The sequence below is a fragment of the Hypanus sabinus genome, chromosome 8 (genome assembly GCF_030144855.1).
Source record: "Hypanus sabinus isolate sHypSab1 chromosome 8, sHypSab1.hap1, whole genome shotgun sequence".
In the NCBI taxonomy this organism is placed as follows: domain Eukaryota; kingdom Metazoa; phylum Chordata; class Chondrichthyes; order Myliobatiformes; family Dasyatidae; genus Hypanus; species Hypanus sabinus.
In genome coordinates this window covers 108,380,150-108,399,726 of record NC_082713.1, presented here as the reverse complement: position 1 = coordinate 108,399,726, position 19,577 = coordinate 108,380,150, and the positions used below count along the sequence as shown (strand labels likewise).

The following is a 19,577-nucleotide window of genomic DNA, read 5'->3' as shown; positions in this document are numbered from 1 at the left end:
TATGAAAAAGCAGATTCAGTTTTTTTAGATACAAATTCACATTCAGTTGATGATAAATTTATATTGTGGGAAGCAATGAAGGCATATTTGAGAGGTCAGATAATAAGTTATACTTCTAAAATTATGAAGGAATATATGATAGAAATAGATCAATTGGAAAAAGAGATTACAAAATTAGAAAAAGAATCTCAAAGATATATGACAGAAGAGAAATGAAGACAACTTATTAATAAGAAGTTACAATATAATACACTTCAGACATATCGAACAGAAAAAGCAATTATGAGAACTAAACAGAGATATTATGAACTAGGTGAAAGATCACATAAGGTCCTTGCATGGCAGTTAAAAACAGACCAGACTTCTAAAACGATAAATGCAATTCGAACAAGAGTAAATAAAATTACTTATAAACCTTTAGAAATTAATGAAACTCTCAAGAATTTTTATTCTGAATTGTATAAATCAGAATCACAAAATGATAATGTCAAGATAGAAAGGTTTTTATCACAATAACTCTTCCAAAATTAAATACGGAAGAACAGAAGAGATTAGATATGCCTTTTACATTAAAAGAGGTTGAAGAAGCTTTAGGATCATTTCAAAGTAATAAATCTCCAGGAGAAGATGGTTTTCCACCTGAATTTTATAAAAAGTTTAAAGATTTATTAATTCCCCGTTTTATGGAGTTAATACATCAAGCGGAAAGAACGCATAAACTTCCAGAATCTTTTTCGACAGCTATTTTAATAGTATTGCCAAAAAAAGATAGAGATCTTTTAAAGCCAACATCATATAGACCTATTTCTTTGTTAAATACTGATTATAAAATAATAGCAAAAATATTATCTAACAGACTATCTAAATACTTACCAAAATTAATACATATGGATCAAACAAGATTTATTAAAAATAGACAATCGGCAGATAATGTAACTCAGTTATTTAGTATAATTCATTTGGCTCAAAAGAGGGAGGAAATGAGTGTGGTAGTTGCTTTAGGTGCAGAAAAAGCACTTGATAGATTGGAATGGGATTTTTTATTTAAGGTATTGGAAAAATATGGATTAGGGGTATCTTTTATAAAATGGATCAAAAACTTAAATATTAATCCCAAAGCTAAAGTAGTGACAAATGGTCAAATTTCAACATAATTTCGGTTAACAAGGTCAACTAGGCAAGGTTGTCCATTATCACCTGCTTTATTTGTGTTGGTGATAGAACCATTAGCTGAATTAATTAGAATGGACCCAGGTATTAAAGGTTTCAAAGTTAATCAAGATTAACTTATTTGCTGATGATGTTCTGCTTTATTTAACAAACCCATTGCACTCGTTGCGTAAATTATCCTCTAGATTAGAAGAATATGGGAAAGTATCAGGTTACAAAATAAATTGGGATAAAAGTGAAATTTTACCTCTTACTAAAGGAGATTATAGTCAATGTTGATTAATAACTCAATTTAGATGGCCAGCAAATGGTATAAAATATTTAGGTATAAGAGTCAATAATGATATAAAGAACTTATACAAATTAAATTACTTACCATTATTGAAAAAAATTCAAGAAAGTCTTGATAAATGGATGATATTACCAATAACATTAGTAGGTAGAGTAAATACCGTAAAAATGAATATATTCCCTAGACTACAATACTTATTTCAATCACTACCAATACAATTACCCCAGAAGTTTCTTTGGAAAGGTAAAATGTCAAGAATATCGTTGGAAAAATTGACATGGAAATTTGACCTCAGAGGATTACAACTTCCAAACTTTAAAAATTATTATAAAGCAAATCAACTTAGATTTATTGCATCTTTTTTTGATGAAGATAAACTGGCATGGATTAGAATAGAACTAGATAAAATAGGAGAAAATATACCAGAAGATTTCATATATAAGTGGGAATCTAAATGGATATGGGAAAAGAAAGAATCTCCAATATTAAAACATTTGATTGATTTATGGAATAAGATAAATATTGATGATGAGATAAAGAAATCTTTATTAGCAAAGAGATCTTTATTTCAAAATAAATTTATTCCTTTTACAATGGATAACCAACTTTTATACAACTGGTTTCAAAAAGGGATTAGATATATAGATTGTTTTGAAGGAGGTATATTAATGTCATTTGATCAATTAAATAATAAATATAAAGTATCAAATAACACGCTTTTTTGTTACTTCCAATTATGGGCTTATTTAAGAGAAAAATTAGGTCAAACAATGTTATTGCCGAAATCTAGTGAAATAGAAACTTTAATTCAAAAAGGAAAAACTAAAAAATTTATTTCTTGTATGTATAGCTTGATTCGAAAACAGGCAACTAAACAATGAGTCCATGAGTCAAGACAAAAATGGGAAAGTGACTTGAATATTAAAATTGAAGAAACAAATTGGTCAAGACTATGTCTTGATAGTATGACAAATACAATAAATGTCCGGTTAAGATTAGTGCAATATAATTTTTTACATCAATTATATATTACACCACAAAAAATAAATAAATTAAATCCAAATTTATCTGATCAGTGTTTCCGATGTAACCAAGAAATTTGTACTTTTTTACATTCTACTTGGTCTTGTTCTAAAATTCAACCTTTTTGGACAAAATTATTATTGGAACACAACTTCCACATAATCCAATATTATTTTTATTAGGCGAAATTAAAGGGATAAAATCGAAACCCAAATTGAATAAGTATCAGAAAGAATTTATAAAAATTGCACTGGCAGTAGCCAAAAAGACTATTGCAGTTACTTGGAAATCGGATGCATATTTAAGTATAGATCGTTGGAAGAATGAAATTTCCATCTGTATTCCACTTGAAAAAATTGCTTATAATTTAAGAGATAAATACGAAATATTTTTGAAAATTTGGAGCCCTTATTTACAAAAGTCAGGATTAAATATGTAGGTGCTCTGAAGATAAATAATTGGTTATTTGGGGAAATAAATAAATATATATACTAAAGTTATTACGAACTCCGTGGAGCATGTGGGGACCTTCTGATATCCAGGCACTCTTTCTTTCTTTCTTTCTTTTTTTTCTCTATAGGGATGTTAGGGGGGGAAAGGGTATTTTTTCTTTCTTTCTGTAATCATCTGAAAATTTAATAAAAAAAAGTTTTTAAAAAAAGCCTCCCATTGTGTATTTATAGCTAATGTTTCTGCTTCCTATATGTAATACTTTACATTTACTTGTATTAAATTTCATCTGCCATTTATCTGCCCACATCCTGATTTTTTTTTAGATCTAACTGTATTGATTCTGCTGCCTGAACCAGAATCCCCCCCCCCCCCCCCTAATTTTGTGTCATTGGCAAACCTTACCATGAGGTGGCTAAACATTGCTGGACCAAAGACTGTTTGCAGTGGATAATGCGGCTTGCGTTGTCTGCAGTGAACCTGCGTAGAAATTAAATAAAAATGAACAAACAGCTGAGTTTTAGAATTTGTATTTAGTTAAATCAGGTTTATTTTGTGTGGAACATACTTGAAATGCTGGAGGAACTCAGCAAGTCAGGCAGCATCTATGGAGAGAAATCAGCAGTCAACCCGTAACATTGATTGTTTATTCCTTTCTATGGAAATCTGGAATAATGCACACAAAATGTTGGAAAAACTCAGCAAGTCAAGCAGCATCCATGGAAAAGAATAAATAGTCGACATTTCGGGTCAGCTACTTTGACACTTGATTTTCATGCAGAGATGCTACCTAGCTTGTCGAGTTCCTCCAGCGTTTTGTGTGTGTTGTTCAAGATTTCCAACATACTAATAGAATGCTACAGCACAGATACTGGCCCTTTGGCCCATCTACCCCATGCCAGACTCTTATTATGCATCTACAGAATCTCTTGTGTTTATATTTTCCTTGTTCCCTTTTGCAGCTTAAATTTACATGCAAGGAGTGGGACCCAAACCTTCCTCCTTTGTGCCTTCCAAACCCAGAGTACGTTGCTCCAGAGTACATTCTATCGGTGAGCTGTGATCTGGCCAGTGACATGTACTCCTTAGGAGGTGTCATGTTCACCGTGTTTAATGACGGCACACCCATCTTTGAAGTTAACAAGCAGGACATCTTCAAGAGTTTCAGCAGACAACTGGATCAGGTAATTGAAATGTAGGTAATGAACATTAATAAAAACCAGCAGTGTTGCAAATGCTCAGCAGGTTAGTCAGCATCTGTGGAGAGAGCAGTAGTGTGCTGAGGACGATGACCTTTTATCAGACTGGCTGATCTCTTGAATCCACCTCTTACCCACCTCCTTTCCTCTCATGTCTCCCAGAACCTACTTCCTAGTCTTTATTGAAAGGCCTAGATAAAGGGGACGAGAATGTTTCCTCCAGTGAGGAAGTCTAGATCCGGAGGGCACAGCATCAGAACAGAAGGACGTTCCTTCTGAACAGAGATGAGGAGGAATTTCTTCAGCCAGAGAGTGGTGCATTTGTGGACTTAATTGCCACAAATGGCTTTGGAGGCTAAGTCATTGGGTATGTTTAAAGTAGAGTTTGATAAGTTCTTGATTTATAAAGACTGGGGTTGAAAGTGATAATAAATTGGCCATGATGGAATGGCAGCAGACTCAAAGGATGAATGGCCTAATTCTGCTCCTATGTCTTAAGGTCTCCCTACCCTTGGGCCCTGGACCACCTCTGATGTGAGATAATGACCCTCTCAACTGCTTGTCCCACTTCCCTTCATATATTGCAATAATCTCACTGTCATCATTTCAGGGCTCATAAAAGCCATTGTTGTTAATTCCCTCTACAGAATATTGACTTTTCAGACTCAGATTAATTTACTCCTCATGCATACATCAGTGAAACACATCATTTGTGTTAACAACCAACACAACCTAAGGATGTGCTGGGGCAGCCCATAAACGTCGCCACACCTTCTGCATCAATATAGCATGCCCTCAATGCTCAGCAGACAACAATTAACAACAGAGGGGAGACTGCTTTCTGATCGCTGGTGGGGTCACTCTGCTGTGGGAGGCGAGAGAGGGGAGAGACATGCTGTGCCTGGAGAGAGGTTTTCTGCGTTTTGAATATGGACTTTTTTCAGTCTTATGGATTTTTATATTCTGTGTTTTTTTTACCTGATCTTTCTCATTTTTCTGTGTGTGTGGGAATGGGGATTGGGAGCCGATATGCCTGTTCCATTTTATTTTTTTTGTACAGGAAGGGAGAATTTGGGGGTTAACGATTGTCCTGTTATACTTTTTTTCTTGTTTTTGTGGCTATCTGGAGAAGAAAAACCTTAGAGTTGTATGCTTTGATAATAAATGACCTTTGAACCATTGAACTTTGAACTGCAAAGCAAACCCCATTCCCTCCCCCCCCCTCCACGCACACAAATACATTGTCCTCCAATCCCAGCACAGCTGCCTGTTGCTGGGTCTCCAGTGGACTTTTAACTCATTTTCACATGGAACACAGTGCTCTAGTTTCAAACTCATTTTCTTCCTCTGATCTGCTATTGCCTCACAAATTTGTGTTGCCTTTTCCAACCACTCCAGTGTTTGAATCTCCTCCTTTCCAGAAAAATGGTTTAACTACATAATACCTCATAGGCCTGATTTTATTCTCACAAATCAATGAATCTGTTGTAAAAAAAAAGATCACTCCCTACTTGTACATAGTTTTTTTTCCTTTTGCTTGTTTTTTTCTTTCCACTCTTTTCTATAAGTGTATACCTCAGATAAATACTTTGTGGAGATTTGTGATATATATGATTATATGATACGTATGTACAAAGTCTGAAATACATCTTATGGAAATGTTTGTTTGATGATGAACTTCAATAAAAAATAAATTACAAAAAATGAATCTCCTCTTTTCCCTGGCACTGAACTGGCTCTAATTAAATTGTACTGAACATCCTTTGTCACTGTAGCCATGAGCCCATTCCCATACTCACCATATTCTTCAGTGTCTGATATTTCTCCCTCCTGCCATCTCTCTGTCATCCTTCCAGCAGGAAGTTTATTTGCATTCACTCATTCAAAATGACAATAGTAGCTGTCCCTTTAGAGTCACTTAAGGATTTAACCCTGGCTCCCTCCAGCTTTGTAGTAATGGACCATTCAGATCCTCAAGTCTGTGGTGCCATTCAGTAAATCATGGCTGATTTCATTGTCCTTTGTACTGTACCTAGCAAAACTGTCTCGACCTATTTGAAAATTTCACTTGTTAGCCTCTATTCACATTCCTCTGAGGGAGTGAACTATTTTACCGTAGATTCCGGACTACAGAGCGCACCTGATTAAAAGCCGCACGCTCTAATTTTAGAAAGAAAATCAATTTTGTACTTGTACAGGCCGCACCGGATTTTAAGCCGCAGGTGTCCCACGTTGTAATATGAGATATTTACACAGAAAGATATTACACGTGAGGATTTTTTAACTTTTAATTAAATCTGTACGGTAACATAAACAAATACATATTGCAAATGCGTTTTTTCGAACAGTGCCTGTAACACAGCTACTTTTAAATATACATACGTATCGGTAACACACAAATTACGTTGCGTATACTTTTTTACTGAACAGTGCACGAACAACATTCCAATATCTCCTAACGACTGGTAAAAAAAATATATATACTGCAGCCTACCAAGAAAAGTTATTGATCGCCTTCTTCATCTTCCTCCTGCGCACTAAAACCATCAAAGTCCTCTTCTTCAGTGTCCGAATTGAATAAAACCTCAGGATCTCGTCACTCACTTCAGTCTCTTCGTTGTTGCTCTCACTTGAGCGCACGCGGTCCTCTTCATCACGCAGCAGTCCAGCCTTTCGAAACCCGCTGGTGATGGTGGATGTTGTGACACGGCTCCACGCATTTAGGATCCACTGGCAGACTTGAGATAAAGATGCTCTTCGTATGCGTCCTGTTTTGGTAAAGGATTTCTCGCCGCTCGTCATCCAAGACTCCCACTCAACGCGCAGCGCCACTTTAAATGCCCGGTTCACGCTGATGTCCAGTGGCTGCAAATACTTCGTGGTGCCCCCAGGAATCACAGCTGGAATTGAGTTTGTACTCTTGATGGCAGCTTTCACTGAACTTTCATTGTCAGCCGCTTAAAAAATCACCATCGGTGGAAGCTTTAGTCCGGATGCTGTGCAGCTCAGAACACAAGTAAAATGCATTCTCTCATGGCCACTTGTTTACAGTGTGATGGACGAGTCACCTGTTTTATTAACAGTCCGAGTGAGAGGCAGGTCAAACGTCAAAGGTACTTCATCCATATTTATGATATCATCTGGCCCGATGGAATTCTCCGCTATCTTTGTTTGAGTGAATGTGCGGAAGTTAGCAAGCTGTTCCTCGTGGTCGGGAGGGAGCTGCTGACACAGAGTCGTGCGTACCCTGACGGACAGGCCTTTTCGTCTCATAAATCTAAAACACCACGATGGCCCACCTCTAAAATCTTCGATTTTCATTCTGGTGGCGATTGCTTTGCCTTCAGTCTGATCTGCACGGTGGAAACACCGCGGCCGCCTGCTCTCTGTGTGTTAACCCAGTCTTCAAGAAAGTTTTCAAGTTCGGGCCATCTGCTATGATTACCTCTGAAAGCTTTTGTCGTCTTTTTGCATTGACTCAGTTCTTCACGCTGGCGTCTCCACTGTCTCACCATCGATTTATTTATGCCAAGATTATGTGCAGCAGCTCGATTTCCTCCTTCAACCGCCAGATTGATCGCCTTTAACTTAAAAGCTGCATCATATGCTTTTCTTCGAGTGTTTTCCATGTTGATGAGGGCGAGTACAAATGACTGATTTACAATAATTTAATTGTGAAAGTGCGCTTGACTTATCGTACAATTTCATTGGACCTCTGTGAACTACTCATCAATTTTATTGGTCTACTGTTACGAGGCAAAATGTTTTTGGCGGCATGAAAAAAAAACATGCATTAGCCGCACCGTAGTATAGGCCGCTGTGTTGCCACAGTGTTCAAAGCGTGGGAAAAAAGTAGCGGCTTATAGTCCGGAATTTACGGTACTTGTGTTTTGCAATTGGTCTTAATCTAAAGAATCTTAGTGTTACTTAGTGTTAATGTAAGGCTTAGTGTTGGCATCAGAAGCATGGCAATACTTGCAGGGTGCCCTCAGCAATCTTCAGACTGTGTTGCTAGTTGACACAAATGATACTGTATGTTTCAATGTACATGTGACAAGTAAAACTAACCTTTATATTTTAGGGAGATAATTCATCCCCCAAGTCTCCAATTCCTGGAATAGTTTGTTTTTATTGTCACCTGTACCATCCAAAAAATATTGTCACATTTTTATTGTGTGCCTTCCAGGCAGATCATTGCATGCATACATACATTGAGGTAGCAAAAACAAAATTGAATGCAGAATGTTGTGTTACAGTTACAGAGAAATTGCAGTGGAGGCAGACAAATAAAATGCAAGGCCTGAAGGAAGTAGATTGATTCAGATTCATTTATTATATGCACATCGAAGCCTACAGTGAAATGCGTTATTTGCGTTAACAACCAACACAAGCTAAGAATATGCTGGAGGCAGCCTGCGAGTGTTGCCACACATTCCAGCGCAAACATTGCGTATCCCCCAATGTTCAGTGGAACAGCAGCAAAACTGGTGGCTTTACTTCCTCTCATCTGTGCACCTTCTCACATATACAAACAGTCCTCAACCACAGAACAGGCTGCCTCCTGGACCTCAGCTTTCATCGGACTCACAGATATCAGGCCTCCGACTTCCCCAATAGACTGGAATTCATGGTTCTGGTCAACGGGCCTCAATTTCCAGGCTTCTAATTGATCTTCGGGCTTTGAACTTCAGTGTTGACCTCACGGCTGAACTTCAGATTCACTGACTCGCATAGCTTGGGGAACCAGCCATTGTATTTGCTGGTCTTTGTCCATGGCTGACATCCATCCTTCATCTATGTTGTCGCTCGCCTTCGAGAGTGTAACGTAAAGTAGAGGCCTAGACTCAGGCCTGACCTCTATCTAACCTCTCACATTTGTGTCTAATTCCCAGCCTGACCCCTAATTCCATTCTTCTCTCTGTGTTTAAGTATTTGATTAAAACACGCGTCCAGGGCTCAGCTGCCATCATTGGTCTTTTAATTGTTTTACCACATAAGTTATTTTTCTTTTGTGTATCTTGCAAGAATAAAAACATAGAGCAAGTGTCTTAAATAGTTTGCTGGAAACACTACAGGTCAGGCAGCATCTGTGGGAAGAGAAACAGTCATCAAGTCACAGACCCTTTGTCAATACCAGGAAACAGTGAAAATAAATTAGCTTTAAGGTGCAAACAAGCAGAGGAATGGGTAAGACAGAGGTAATATAGTAATAGAACACTACAGTGCAGAATCATGCCCTAAGGCCCATCTAGCCCATGCCAAACTATTACTTTGTTTAGTCCCATCTACCTGTTCTTGGACCATAGCCCTCAATACCCCTCCCATCTGTGAACCTATCCAAACTTAAATTTTGTGATCAAATCTGCATCCACCACTTCTGCAGGCAGCTCGATCCACACTCTTGCCCACTCTCTGAGTGAAGAAATTGCTGCTCAGCTACACCTTAAACATTTCACCTTTCACCCTTCACCTATGACCTCGAGTTCTGGTCTCACCCAACCTCAGTAGGTAAAGCCTGCTTACATTTACCACATCTCTACCCTTCATAAGGGGGAGGTTGAGGGGTGGAGGTCAGGGTTGCTGTGGGGATAGGTTTTTGAAGTCTTCCAGTCAATGGGTTCATGTTGACAGTTCGAGAGATAAAATAAATCAATCAAGTTTGTGAGTGATTTTCCAAAATGTGACTTGGCGTTGTTTGGTTTGAGGATTGAATTATGAACATCTTTTCTGTTTTTGCAGCTCACTCGATTAGGCCCTGGCATACTGCAGAAGGTTCCCGAGGAGGTCCGGGAGCATCTGAAGTTGCTCCTAAATGTAACGCCTGCTGTGAGACCAGATGCTGATCAGCTGTGTAAGGTGAGCAGGCACACAGATATGAAATTACATCTCTCCACTTGTTGAAACCAGATGATTCTTTCTCCTGCCCAGTAATTTTGTAGTTCTCAGCAGTGGAAGTACTTTTACAAAGCAGCCAACAAAAAGAACACACATTTTATGCACCTCAGGCTTCCTGAAACAACAGATTGATAAATGATAGGCCAATCTGTGCGTTTAGTGATTTAGTTCAGCCCGGTACTTCAGGGAAAGCTCCTTACCCTTCATAGGATCAAGGATCAACTTTATTTCCCATATACATGTACATTATTAAGAACTTGCTATGGTGTGACGGTCAGCGAACAGCATTCAAGAGACAGCAACCTTCAACAACTATAAAGAATGATATAAAAATAAAGAATTGTGTATAGTGAAAAAATCTAATAAAATTAGTCAAGAGGATGTGAAATAAAATGTGCATCAGCACATAAATACTAGCATGCATTTACAATGTAATCAGCATTATCAACGAGTTTACAGAGCAATGAAAGAGGTAATAATAGATAAAGGGGAAAGATTGAACTAATGGTTGATCAGATCAACTGCCTGGATGAAAGAACTTTCAAGATGGTGTGAAGTTTTACTTTTAATAGCTCTATAGCACTTTCTAGAAGGGAGCTTTAGGAAAAGGCAGTTTGCAGGGTGGGTAGTGTCCATAAGAGTTTTTCCTTCACACATCTTTGTCCTGGACACAAACAAGTCCAGCAGGGATGGTCGATTTCTTAGAAGAGTTGCTTGAGGAACTTTACACTCATTTGAGGAAGGCAGGGCATCTGAATCAGAATCAGGTTTTTATCAGTGATACATGTTGTGAAATTTATTGTTTTGTGGCAGCAGTAGAGTGCAAGATATAAAATATTAAGTTACAATAATATATAAATAAATAATGCGAAAGAGGAATAGTGATGTAGTGTTGATCGGTTCATGGACCATCCAGAAATCTAATGGTGGAGGGAAAAAAGCTAATTCTAAGATGTTGAGTGTGGGTCTTCAGGCTACTGTACCTCCTTCCTGGTGGCAATAGGATAAGCTTCAGATTTGTTTGTCACGGGTACATTGAAACATACGGTGAAATGTATCTACTTTCACAACCACACATTCTGGCGCCATCATAGCATGCCCACATGCTTAGTAGGAAGCAAACAGCAGTAGCAGCAACAAAACACAGCAAGATAACAACAGCCAAACAACCTCTTTTGCACCCTCCTATCCACCGACTCACTCGTGCGCACACACACAGGCAGCCTCCAATCTCGGGGCAGCCCGTTTTTGGTCCTCCAGTCCTTGGGTGCAGACTCTCAGGCTCATGGCAAGTTCATGAAAATGAGAAAAGATGCTGAAGGTGGCACAGATGACTCTTGAGTTAGTGACGTTCTTGCTTCTTCACTGCAACAGCGTGGCAAGGCCCTCAGTATGACAGGTTTGGACATTTGGTTCATGTGCTTGACTAAGGTCACTCCAAAGAGAAAAGCCCTAGATCACTCAGCCTATCTTAATACAACTGCTCTCAAGTCCAGGCAGCATGCTAGTAAATCTCCTCTGCACCTACATTCTTCTGATAATGAGGCGGCCAGAATTGGACACACTCTGTTCTTTCAACTTCCGTGCCTGAATCCAGACCATTGATAGTTAACCAATGATTGTCTGATTGCAGAAGTGGTGCATGCGGGTTCATTTGCAACAGTTAAGACAAGTTTGGATGGGAGGGGTATGAAGGGCTGTGGTCCACGCATAGATCAATGACAGAACAATTGTTCAGCATGGACTAGATAGGCTGAAAGGTCTGTTTCTGTGCTGTAGTGCTCTGTGCTTTCATAGCTGAATATATATACTCTTCTTAAAAATGTTCTGACGTGTGCTTGATTATTCTTGATCAGTGTTTGAGAAAATAATTCTGGCATCAAATTGAATTTCCATGAAGCCTTTGAACTCATTATGTGTTTGTTTTGTTCTGATGAACTTTGTGTGCTCTTTCCCAGATCCCTTTTTTTGATGACATAGGGGCTATGACTCTGCAGTATTTTGATTCCCTCTTCCAGCGAGACAATCTCCAGAAGTCACAGTTTTACAAAGGGCTGCCGAAAGTTCTGCCGAAGCTTCCCAAGGTCTGGTTAGTTCCATTGTGACTGGTAATGGCAGTGAAGCTTAGTTCCTTAAATCACAATTGATACTGGTTTATTATTGTCACATGGACTGATATACAGTGTGAAGGTTGTCTTATATACTGTCATACAAATCAGAGTTTGAAGTAAATTTATTAGCAGAGTACGTATATATCACCATATACAACCCTGAGATTTATTTTTTGTGGGCATGCTCAATAAATCCAATAACCATAATAGAATCAATTAAAGACCGCACCAGCAGGATGGACAATCAGTTCAAATGACAGCCATCTGTGCAAATACAAAAAGAAAGAAAAAAATATAATAACAATAATAATAGCTAAATGAGCAATAAGAACTGAGAAAATTAGATGAAGAGTCCTTGAAAGTGAGTCCATAGGATGTGGGAAGAGTTCAGTTATGGGGTAAATGAAGTTGAATGAAATTATCTTTGGTTCAAGAGCCCTAAGGTTGAGTGGTAATAACTGTTCCCCAATGTGGTGTGAGTCCTGAGGCTCCAGTATCTCCTTCCTTATGGCAGCAGTGAGAAGAGAGCATGACCTGGGTGGTGGGGGTCCCTGATAATGGATGCTGCTTTCCTGCAACAGTATTTCATGTAGATGTGCTCAGTGGTGGGGAGGGGTTACCCATGATGGACTGGGCCATATCCACTACTTTTAGTAGGATTCTTGATTCAAGGGCATTGGTGTTTCCATACCAGGTTGTGATGCAACCAGTCAAAATTCTCTCCACCACACATCTATAGAAGTTTGTCAAAGTTCTAGAAGTCATGCCGAATCTTCGCAAACAATGAAAGAAGTAGGGGCGCTACCATGCTTTCTTTGTAATTGCACCTACGTGCAGGGCCCAGGACGGGTCCTCTGAAATGATAATGTTGAGGAATTTATAGTTGCTAATCTCCTCTGGTCCCCCGATGAGGACTGGCTCATGGACCTCTGGTTTCCTCCTCCTGAAGTCAATCATCAGCTCCTTGATCTGACTGATACTGAGTAAGAAGTTGGTATTGTGGCACCAGTCAGTCGGATTTTCAATCTCCCTCCTAAATATTGATTCATCACCACTTTTGATTTGGCCTAGGTCAGCTGGTAAACCTCTTCTGCACCCTCTCACACCTGCTTGGGAGAGGAGATGGAGGAGTGAATGTTTATGAATAAAAGATGTTCTAAACCCATTGATACATTAAATCAAAATGCAGATTGCCAGGAAATGGAAAACGCAGCAGAGATGAGAAGGAATTTATTTAGCCAGAGGGTGGTGAATCTGTAGAATTCCTTGCCACAGACAGCTATGGATGCTAAGTCATTAGGTATATTTAAAGCAGAGTTTGATAGGTTCTTGAGTAGTAAGGATGTCATTCTAACAAAGGATGAAACGCTATTTATTCCGTTGCTGTTGTTTTTTTCTGGTCTAGCGGGTTATAGTTCAGCGTATCCTACCATACTTGACGTCAGAGTTTGTGAACCCGGACATGGTTCCCTTTGTCCTACCGAATGTCCTGCTCATCGTTGAAGAATGCACCAAGGAGGAGTACGTTAAGCTAATTCTCCCAGACCTGATACCAGTCTTCAAGTTGCAGGAGCCCATTCAGGTACAGAGAATCGAGACCATCAAGAAGCTGCAAAGAATAAAGCAGCTTGAGTTTTGTTTATGTTAAGATGCACAGGCTAAAAGCAAAGGGAAATTGCAATGAGTCTTCTCACTGTAGCCCATTTGTGGCTGTGTATGAGTAATACTACTTAGGTTGTGAGTGTGATTAGCAGCCAATCAATAGAAAGCCATGCATGTTCATTGGGGGCAGACGTAATATCCTTCCAGTGTTGTAGATTACACATTGCCTTACCACTAATTCACTCACTTGAGGTGCTTAGAGATTGTGATATGGGTTTGTGTCAACCCGAGACCCAAATCTGCCAGGTCTTCGTTACTGCCTGCGAACTGCTTTTGGGTGAATTTCTGTTTGTTGCTGAACTAAAAAGAAATATTATTTTTATGTGTGTGCTCTTTAGCAATCTGTGAAATACTCCATGCTGCATGTTATGAATTGCATGTGCTCTGTCTTAAGTAAATTATTCCTTTTCTTTTCATGCTTCAGGCTAGCAACATGGTGAGTTGAATGCATATCTAGATACAAAGCTGAAAAGAAATAGACAGTCTTAGTAGCTTTTGCATTTTTTTTCTGTCAATCTCTGATACTTATGCTAAATGTCAATCTTCTGGAATATATTTATTATTTGTTAACTTTGTGGTAATGTTACTTTTACGTGTTAGAGTTATATGTACTGTATTGTGCTACTTGGAACGTTGTTTTGTTTGATGGTGTAAATGTATGCAGTTGAATGACAATAAACTTGAATTGATTTTCATATATTTTACTGGTTTGCTTGGAGAAATAACAAACTGAATAAAATTATTTGTATTCTGTTGTGACTAGGTGCTGCTAATCTTCTTGCAAAAGATGGATTTGCTGTTAACAAAAACTCCTCCAGAAGATATTAAAAACACGGTCTTACCGATGATTTACAGGGCTCTGGAAGCACCATCAATTCAGATTCAGGTATGGTCTTACTGAAGAGCACGGAGAATTTCAAGCACTGACATAAATGATGTAGACTCTGTAACATCATGAAGTCCTAAACTATTCAACGTATAACTCAGGTCCTCATGTCCCAGCAACATTCTTGTAAATTTTCTCTGCACTTGTTCAGTTGTATTTACATCTTTCCTGTAGGCAGGTAGCCAAAACTGCACACAAATCTCCAAATTAGGCCTCACGAGTGTCTTATACAATTTCAACATAACATCCCAATTCCTGTACTCAGTACTTTGATTTATGGAGGCCAGTGTACCAACAGCTTTCTTTTCAACACTATGTACCTGTAACACCACTTTCAAGGAATTATGTGATCTGTATCCCAGATCCTTTTTTTCTACCACACCCGTCAGAGTCCTACTGCTCACCGTGTAAGACCTCCCTTGGTTGGTCATTCCGAAGTGCAATACCTCACACTTCCTGTATTAAATTCCATCTGCCACTTTTCAGCCCATCTTTACAGATGGTCCAGGTCCCACTGCGAGCTTTGATGGTCTTCCTTGGTAACCACTACACCCCCAATCTTGGTGTGATCTGCGAATTTGCTGACCCAGTTTACCATATTATCATCCGGGTCATTCATATAGAGGCCAAACAACAGAGCCAGCAATGATCACTGCAGCACACCACTGGTCACAGTCAGGCAACCATCTACAATGCTCTCTGGTTTCTTCCGCAAAGCCAATGTCCAATCTACTTTACTACCTCATCTTGAATGCCAAACAACTGAACCTTTCTGACCAACCTCCCATGTGGGACCTTGTCAAAGGCTTTGCAAAAGTCTATGTTGGCAACATCCGCTGCCTTGTCTTCATCAACTTTCCTGGTAATTTTCTCAAAAAACTCTTTAAGATTGGTTAGACATGACTACCACACTCAAAGCCAAGTTGACAATCCCTAAACAGTCCATGTTCATCCAAATAATAAATATCTGATCCTTTAGAATACCTTCCAATAACTTTCCTATTTCTGATGTCAGGTTCATTGGCCTGTAATTTCCTGGCTTATTTTTAAAGCCTTTATTGAACAGCGGGAGAAATGATGGCACCTGAAGTATGATGCCAACATAGCATGATCAGAAAATCCTCGTTGATTTGATTTGATGCAATCAACTTGTTGTAAAATATATGTGACAGATAAAGCTAATCTTTGATACAAAATGTATTACTAATGCAAACAAGAATAAAAAGATTTAAAGAGATTAGCTTTATTTGTCATATCTACATTAAAACATATTGAAATGCATTGATTTGTATCAACAACCAACATAATGTCCACAATCTACTAGCCCAAACTCAACTGTCTTTGGAACATGGGAGAAAACTGAGCACCCAGAGGAATCCCATGTGGTCACACGGTGAATGAACAAACAGCTTTCAGACAATAGTTTGAATTGAACCCCAATCTTACAGCTAGTGCTGTAAGACATTATACTAATTAGGAGAAGGAAGGGAAATGAGTAGCCAATACAGAGTACCCGTGTGGCTGTTTCCCTCAGTAATAAATATACTGTTTTGGATACTGTTAAGGGGAACAACCTACTGGCAGCCATGGTATTCTAAAGGGGGAAGGGGAGCAACCAGCAGTCTTGGTATGTACTGGTACCAATTACATAGATAGGAAAGGTGAAGAGGCCCTGGAAAAAAAGAGTTTTATGGAGATGGGTAGAAAGCTGAAAAGCAGGACCACCAGAGTACTAACCTCTGAATTGCTGCTTGTACCACGTGTCGGGGTAATAGGAGAAGAATAGGAACATTTGGCAGATAAATGCTTGGCTGAGGAACTGGTGCAGGGGGTAAGATGGTTGCAGCTGGAACAGTTTGTGGTTGGGGTGACTTGGATCCCCATTGATCCTTCAGGCCCTTTTTACACACCTGTCTTTGTAAATGTCCTGAATAATGGGGTGTTCATAACTACAGATGTGCTGGGCTGTCCGCACCACTCTCTGCAGAGTCCTGTGATTGAGGGAAGTACAGTCCCATACCAGGCAGTGATGCAGCCAGTCAAGATGCTTTCAATTGTGCCCATGTAGAAAGTTCTTAGGATTTAGGGGCCCATACCAAACTTCCTCAATCATCTGAGGTGAAAGAGGTGCTCTTGTACCTTTTCCACCACACAGCCGGTATGTATAGGCCACATGAGATCCTTGTTGAGGTGTATGCTGAGGAATTTAAAGCTCTCAACCCCCAATCCCTTGATGTCAATTGGCTGTCTCCATTCCTCTTGTAGTTCACAACCAGCTCCTTTATTTTTGCGGCATTGAGGGAGATGTTGTTTTCTTGAAACCACTGTGTCATGCTGATGACTTCTTCTCTGTAGGCTGCCTCATCATTTTTTGAGATTAGGCCAATCAGTGTATTATTGTCAGCAAATTGAATTAGCAGATTAGAGGTGTAGGAGGTGACTCAGTCATGGGTATACAGAGAGTAAAGGAGAGGACTTAGGACACAGCCCTGAGGGGCATCTGTGTTGAGAGTCAGAGGGGCAGAGGTGAGGGAGCCCACTCTTACCACCTGCCAGCGATCTGACAGGAATCCAGCTAGACAAGGCAGGGTGAAGGCCAAGATCTCTGAGCTTATGTCAAGCTTGGAGGGAACTGTGCTGTTGAATGCTAAACTGTAGTCCAAGTATAGCATTCTCACATAAGCATCCTTCTTCTCCAGATGTGTAAGGACAGTGGCTATTGCGTCATCTGTTGATCTGTTGTGTCATTAAGTGAATTTTAGGGGGTCCAGTGTGAGTGGTAGCATGCTGCAGATGTAATCCTTGACCAGCCTCTCAATGCATTTGCTTATTATTCAGGTGAGCACGACAGGACACCAGTTGTTCAGACTTGATACCTTGGTCTTTTTAGGTACAGGAACAATGGTGGATGTTTTGAAGCAGGAGGGCACTCTACACTGGAAGAGGGAGAGATTAAAAATGTCAGTAAACCCACCTGCCAGTTGTGACGCGCATATCCTGAGTACCCGCCCTGGGATACCATCTGGTCCCGTGGTTTTGTGACTGTCCACTCGTTGGAAACAGCTGTGTACTTCAGCCTCCGAGATGACCAAGCTGCAGGTCTCTTTGGCGGCTCTCCTCAGGAGCTCAGTGTTGGCAACATCGAATCGAGCGTAAAAAGGATTTAGCTCATCTGGGAGAGAGGCAGCAATGCTGGAAACTCCACTGTGTTTAGCTTTGAAGTCTGCAATGGTTTGCAGACGCTGTCATAAGCTGCGTATGCTATTGGTGGAGAGTTGTGTCTAGATCTTGTCCCTGTATTTTCCTTTCACTGCCTTGATGACTGAGTGGATCATAGCTGCATTTTTTGAGTTCCTGTTGGTTACTGGCAATATAAGCCCTGTGTCACGCAGTAAGTGCTGCTCACACAGAACTGTTGATCCAGAGTTTCTGGCTTGCATAGACCCTCTCCGATTTCTGGGGGACAACATCCTTGATGCACTTCTGGAAGAAACTCATGACCCCTTCCGTTAATTCAGAGACATCCTCATCATGGAAGACATTTGAGTTGACCTAATAGAGCTTAAGGTAAAGGAATCCTAAGGTGCCAGGGATCTTAAGAATTCACCCTGCAGTTTGAGATGGAGATGCTAAAGTCAGATGTATCAGTATTACTTTCTCCCTATTTAGGTAACAGTCCACGCTATTGTTCCTTTTACCAAAATGCATTATCATACATTTCCCAACACTGTATTCCATCTGTTTCTTTTTTTTGCCTATTCTTCCAATTTGTCTAAATCCTACTGCAATCTCATTGCTTCCTTAAAACTACCTACCCCTCCACCTATCTTCATATCATCCACAAACTTTGCCACAAAGCCATCAATTCCATTATGTAAATTGTTGACAAACAATGTGAAAAGTAGCGGTCCCAATTCTGACCCCTGAGGAACACCACTAGTCACCGGCAGCCAACCAGCAAAGACTCCCTTTATTCCCACTCACTGCCTCCTGCCTGTCTGCCATTCCTCTATCCATGCCAGTGTCTCTCCTGTAATGTATGGGATTTTATCTTATTAAGCAGTCTTGTAAGTGGCACCTTATCAAATGCCTTCTGAAAATCCAAATTAATGACATCCAATGTCTCTCCTTTGTCCATCCTGCTTGTTACTTCCTCGAAGAACTCTAACAGATTTGTCAGTGAAGATTTCCTTTACAGAAACCATGCTGACTTTGACATATTTTATCATTAGTCTCCAAGTACTTTGAGACCTCATCCTTACTAACAGATTCCAACATTCCCCCATCCTCTGAGGTTAGGCTAACTGGCCTATAAACTCCTTTCTTTCGCCTTCCTCCCTTCTTAAAGAGTGGAGTGACATTTGCAATCCTCTAGTCCTCTGGAACCATGTCAGAATCAAGTGATTCTTGAAAGATCATATCCAATACATCTGCTATCTTTTCAGCAACTTCTTTCAGAACTCTGGGATGTAGTCTAGCTGTTTACAGGTGACTTATCCACCTTAAGACCTTGCAGTTTGCGTAGCACTTTTTCCTTTGTAATAGCAATGGCACTTACTCCCCTACACTCGCAGACCTCTGGCACACTGCTCATATCTTCCACAGTGAAGACTGATGCAAATTATTTTTTAAGTTCATCGCCATTCCTTTGTCCCCCATTACTACCTCACCAACATAATTTTCCAGTGGTGTAATATTGATACTCACTTCCCTTTTACTCTATATAACTGAAAAAACTTCTAGTATTACAGTGGAGTAAAGGAAATTATAGAGGACTGAGAGGAGAGCTGGCAAAAGTTGATTGGAAGAGGACATTAGCAGGGATGACAACAGAACAGCAATGGCTGGAATATCGAACCACTGGAAAATGATGTTAAAAAGATAGTATT

The 19,577-nt window shown here is 39.7% G+C and overlaps 1 protein-coding gene across 2 annotated transcripts in view; it reads left to right on the top strand.

The window, feature by feature from the left end:
• The window catches only part of scyl2 (SCY1 like pseudokinase 2), an 89,228-nt gene that overhangs the window by 45,361 nt on the left and 24,290 nt on the right, over positions 1–19,577 (top strand). For both annotated transcript variants that reach the window (XM_059977560.1, XM_059977561.1), the window contains 5 exons: positions 3,898–4,119; positions 9,874–9,990; positions 11,988–12,113; positions 13,546–13,722; positions 14,566–14,688. In XM_059977560.1, the coding sequence (XP_059833543.1) occupies positions 3,898–4,119; positions 9,874–9,990; positions 11,988–12,113; positions 13,546–13,722; positions 14,566–14,688 (765 nt within the window). The remainder of the gene's footprint in view (positions 1–3,897; positions 4,120–9,873; positions 9,991–11,987; positions 12,114–13,545; positions 13,723–14,565; positions 14,689–19,577) is intronic.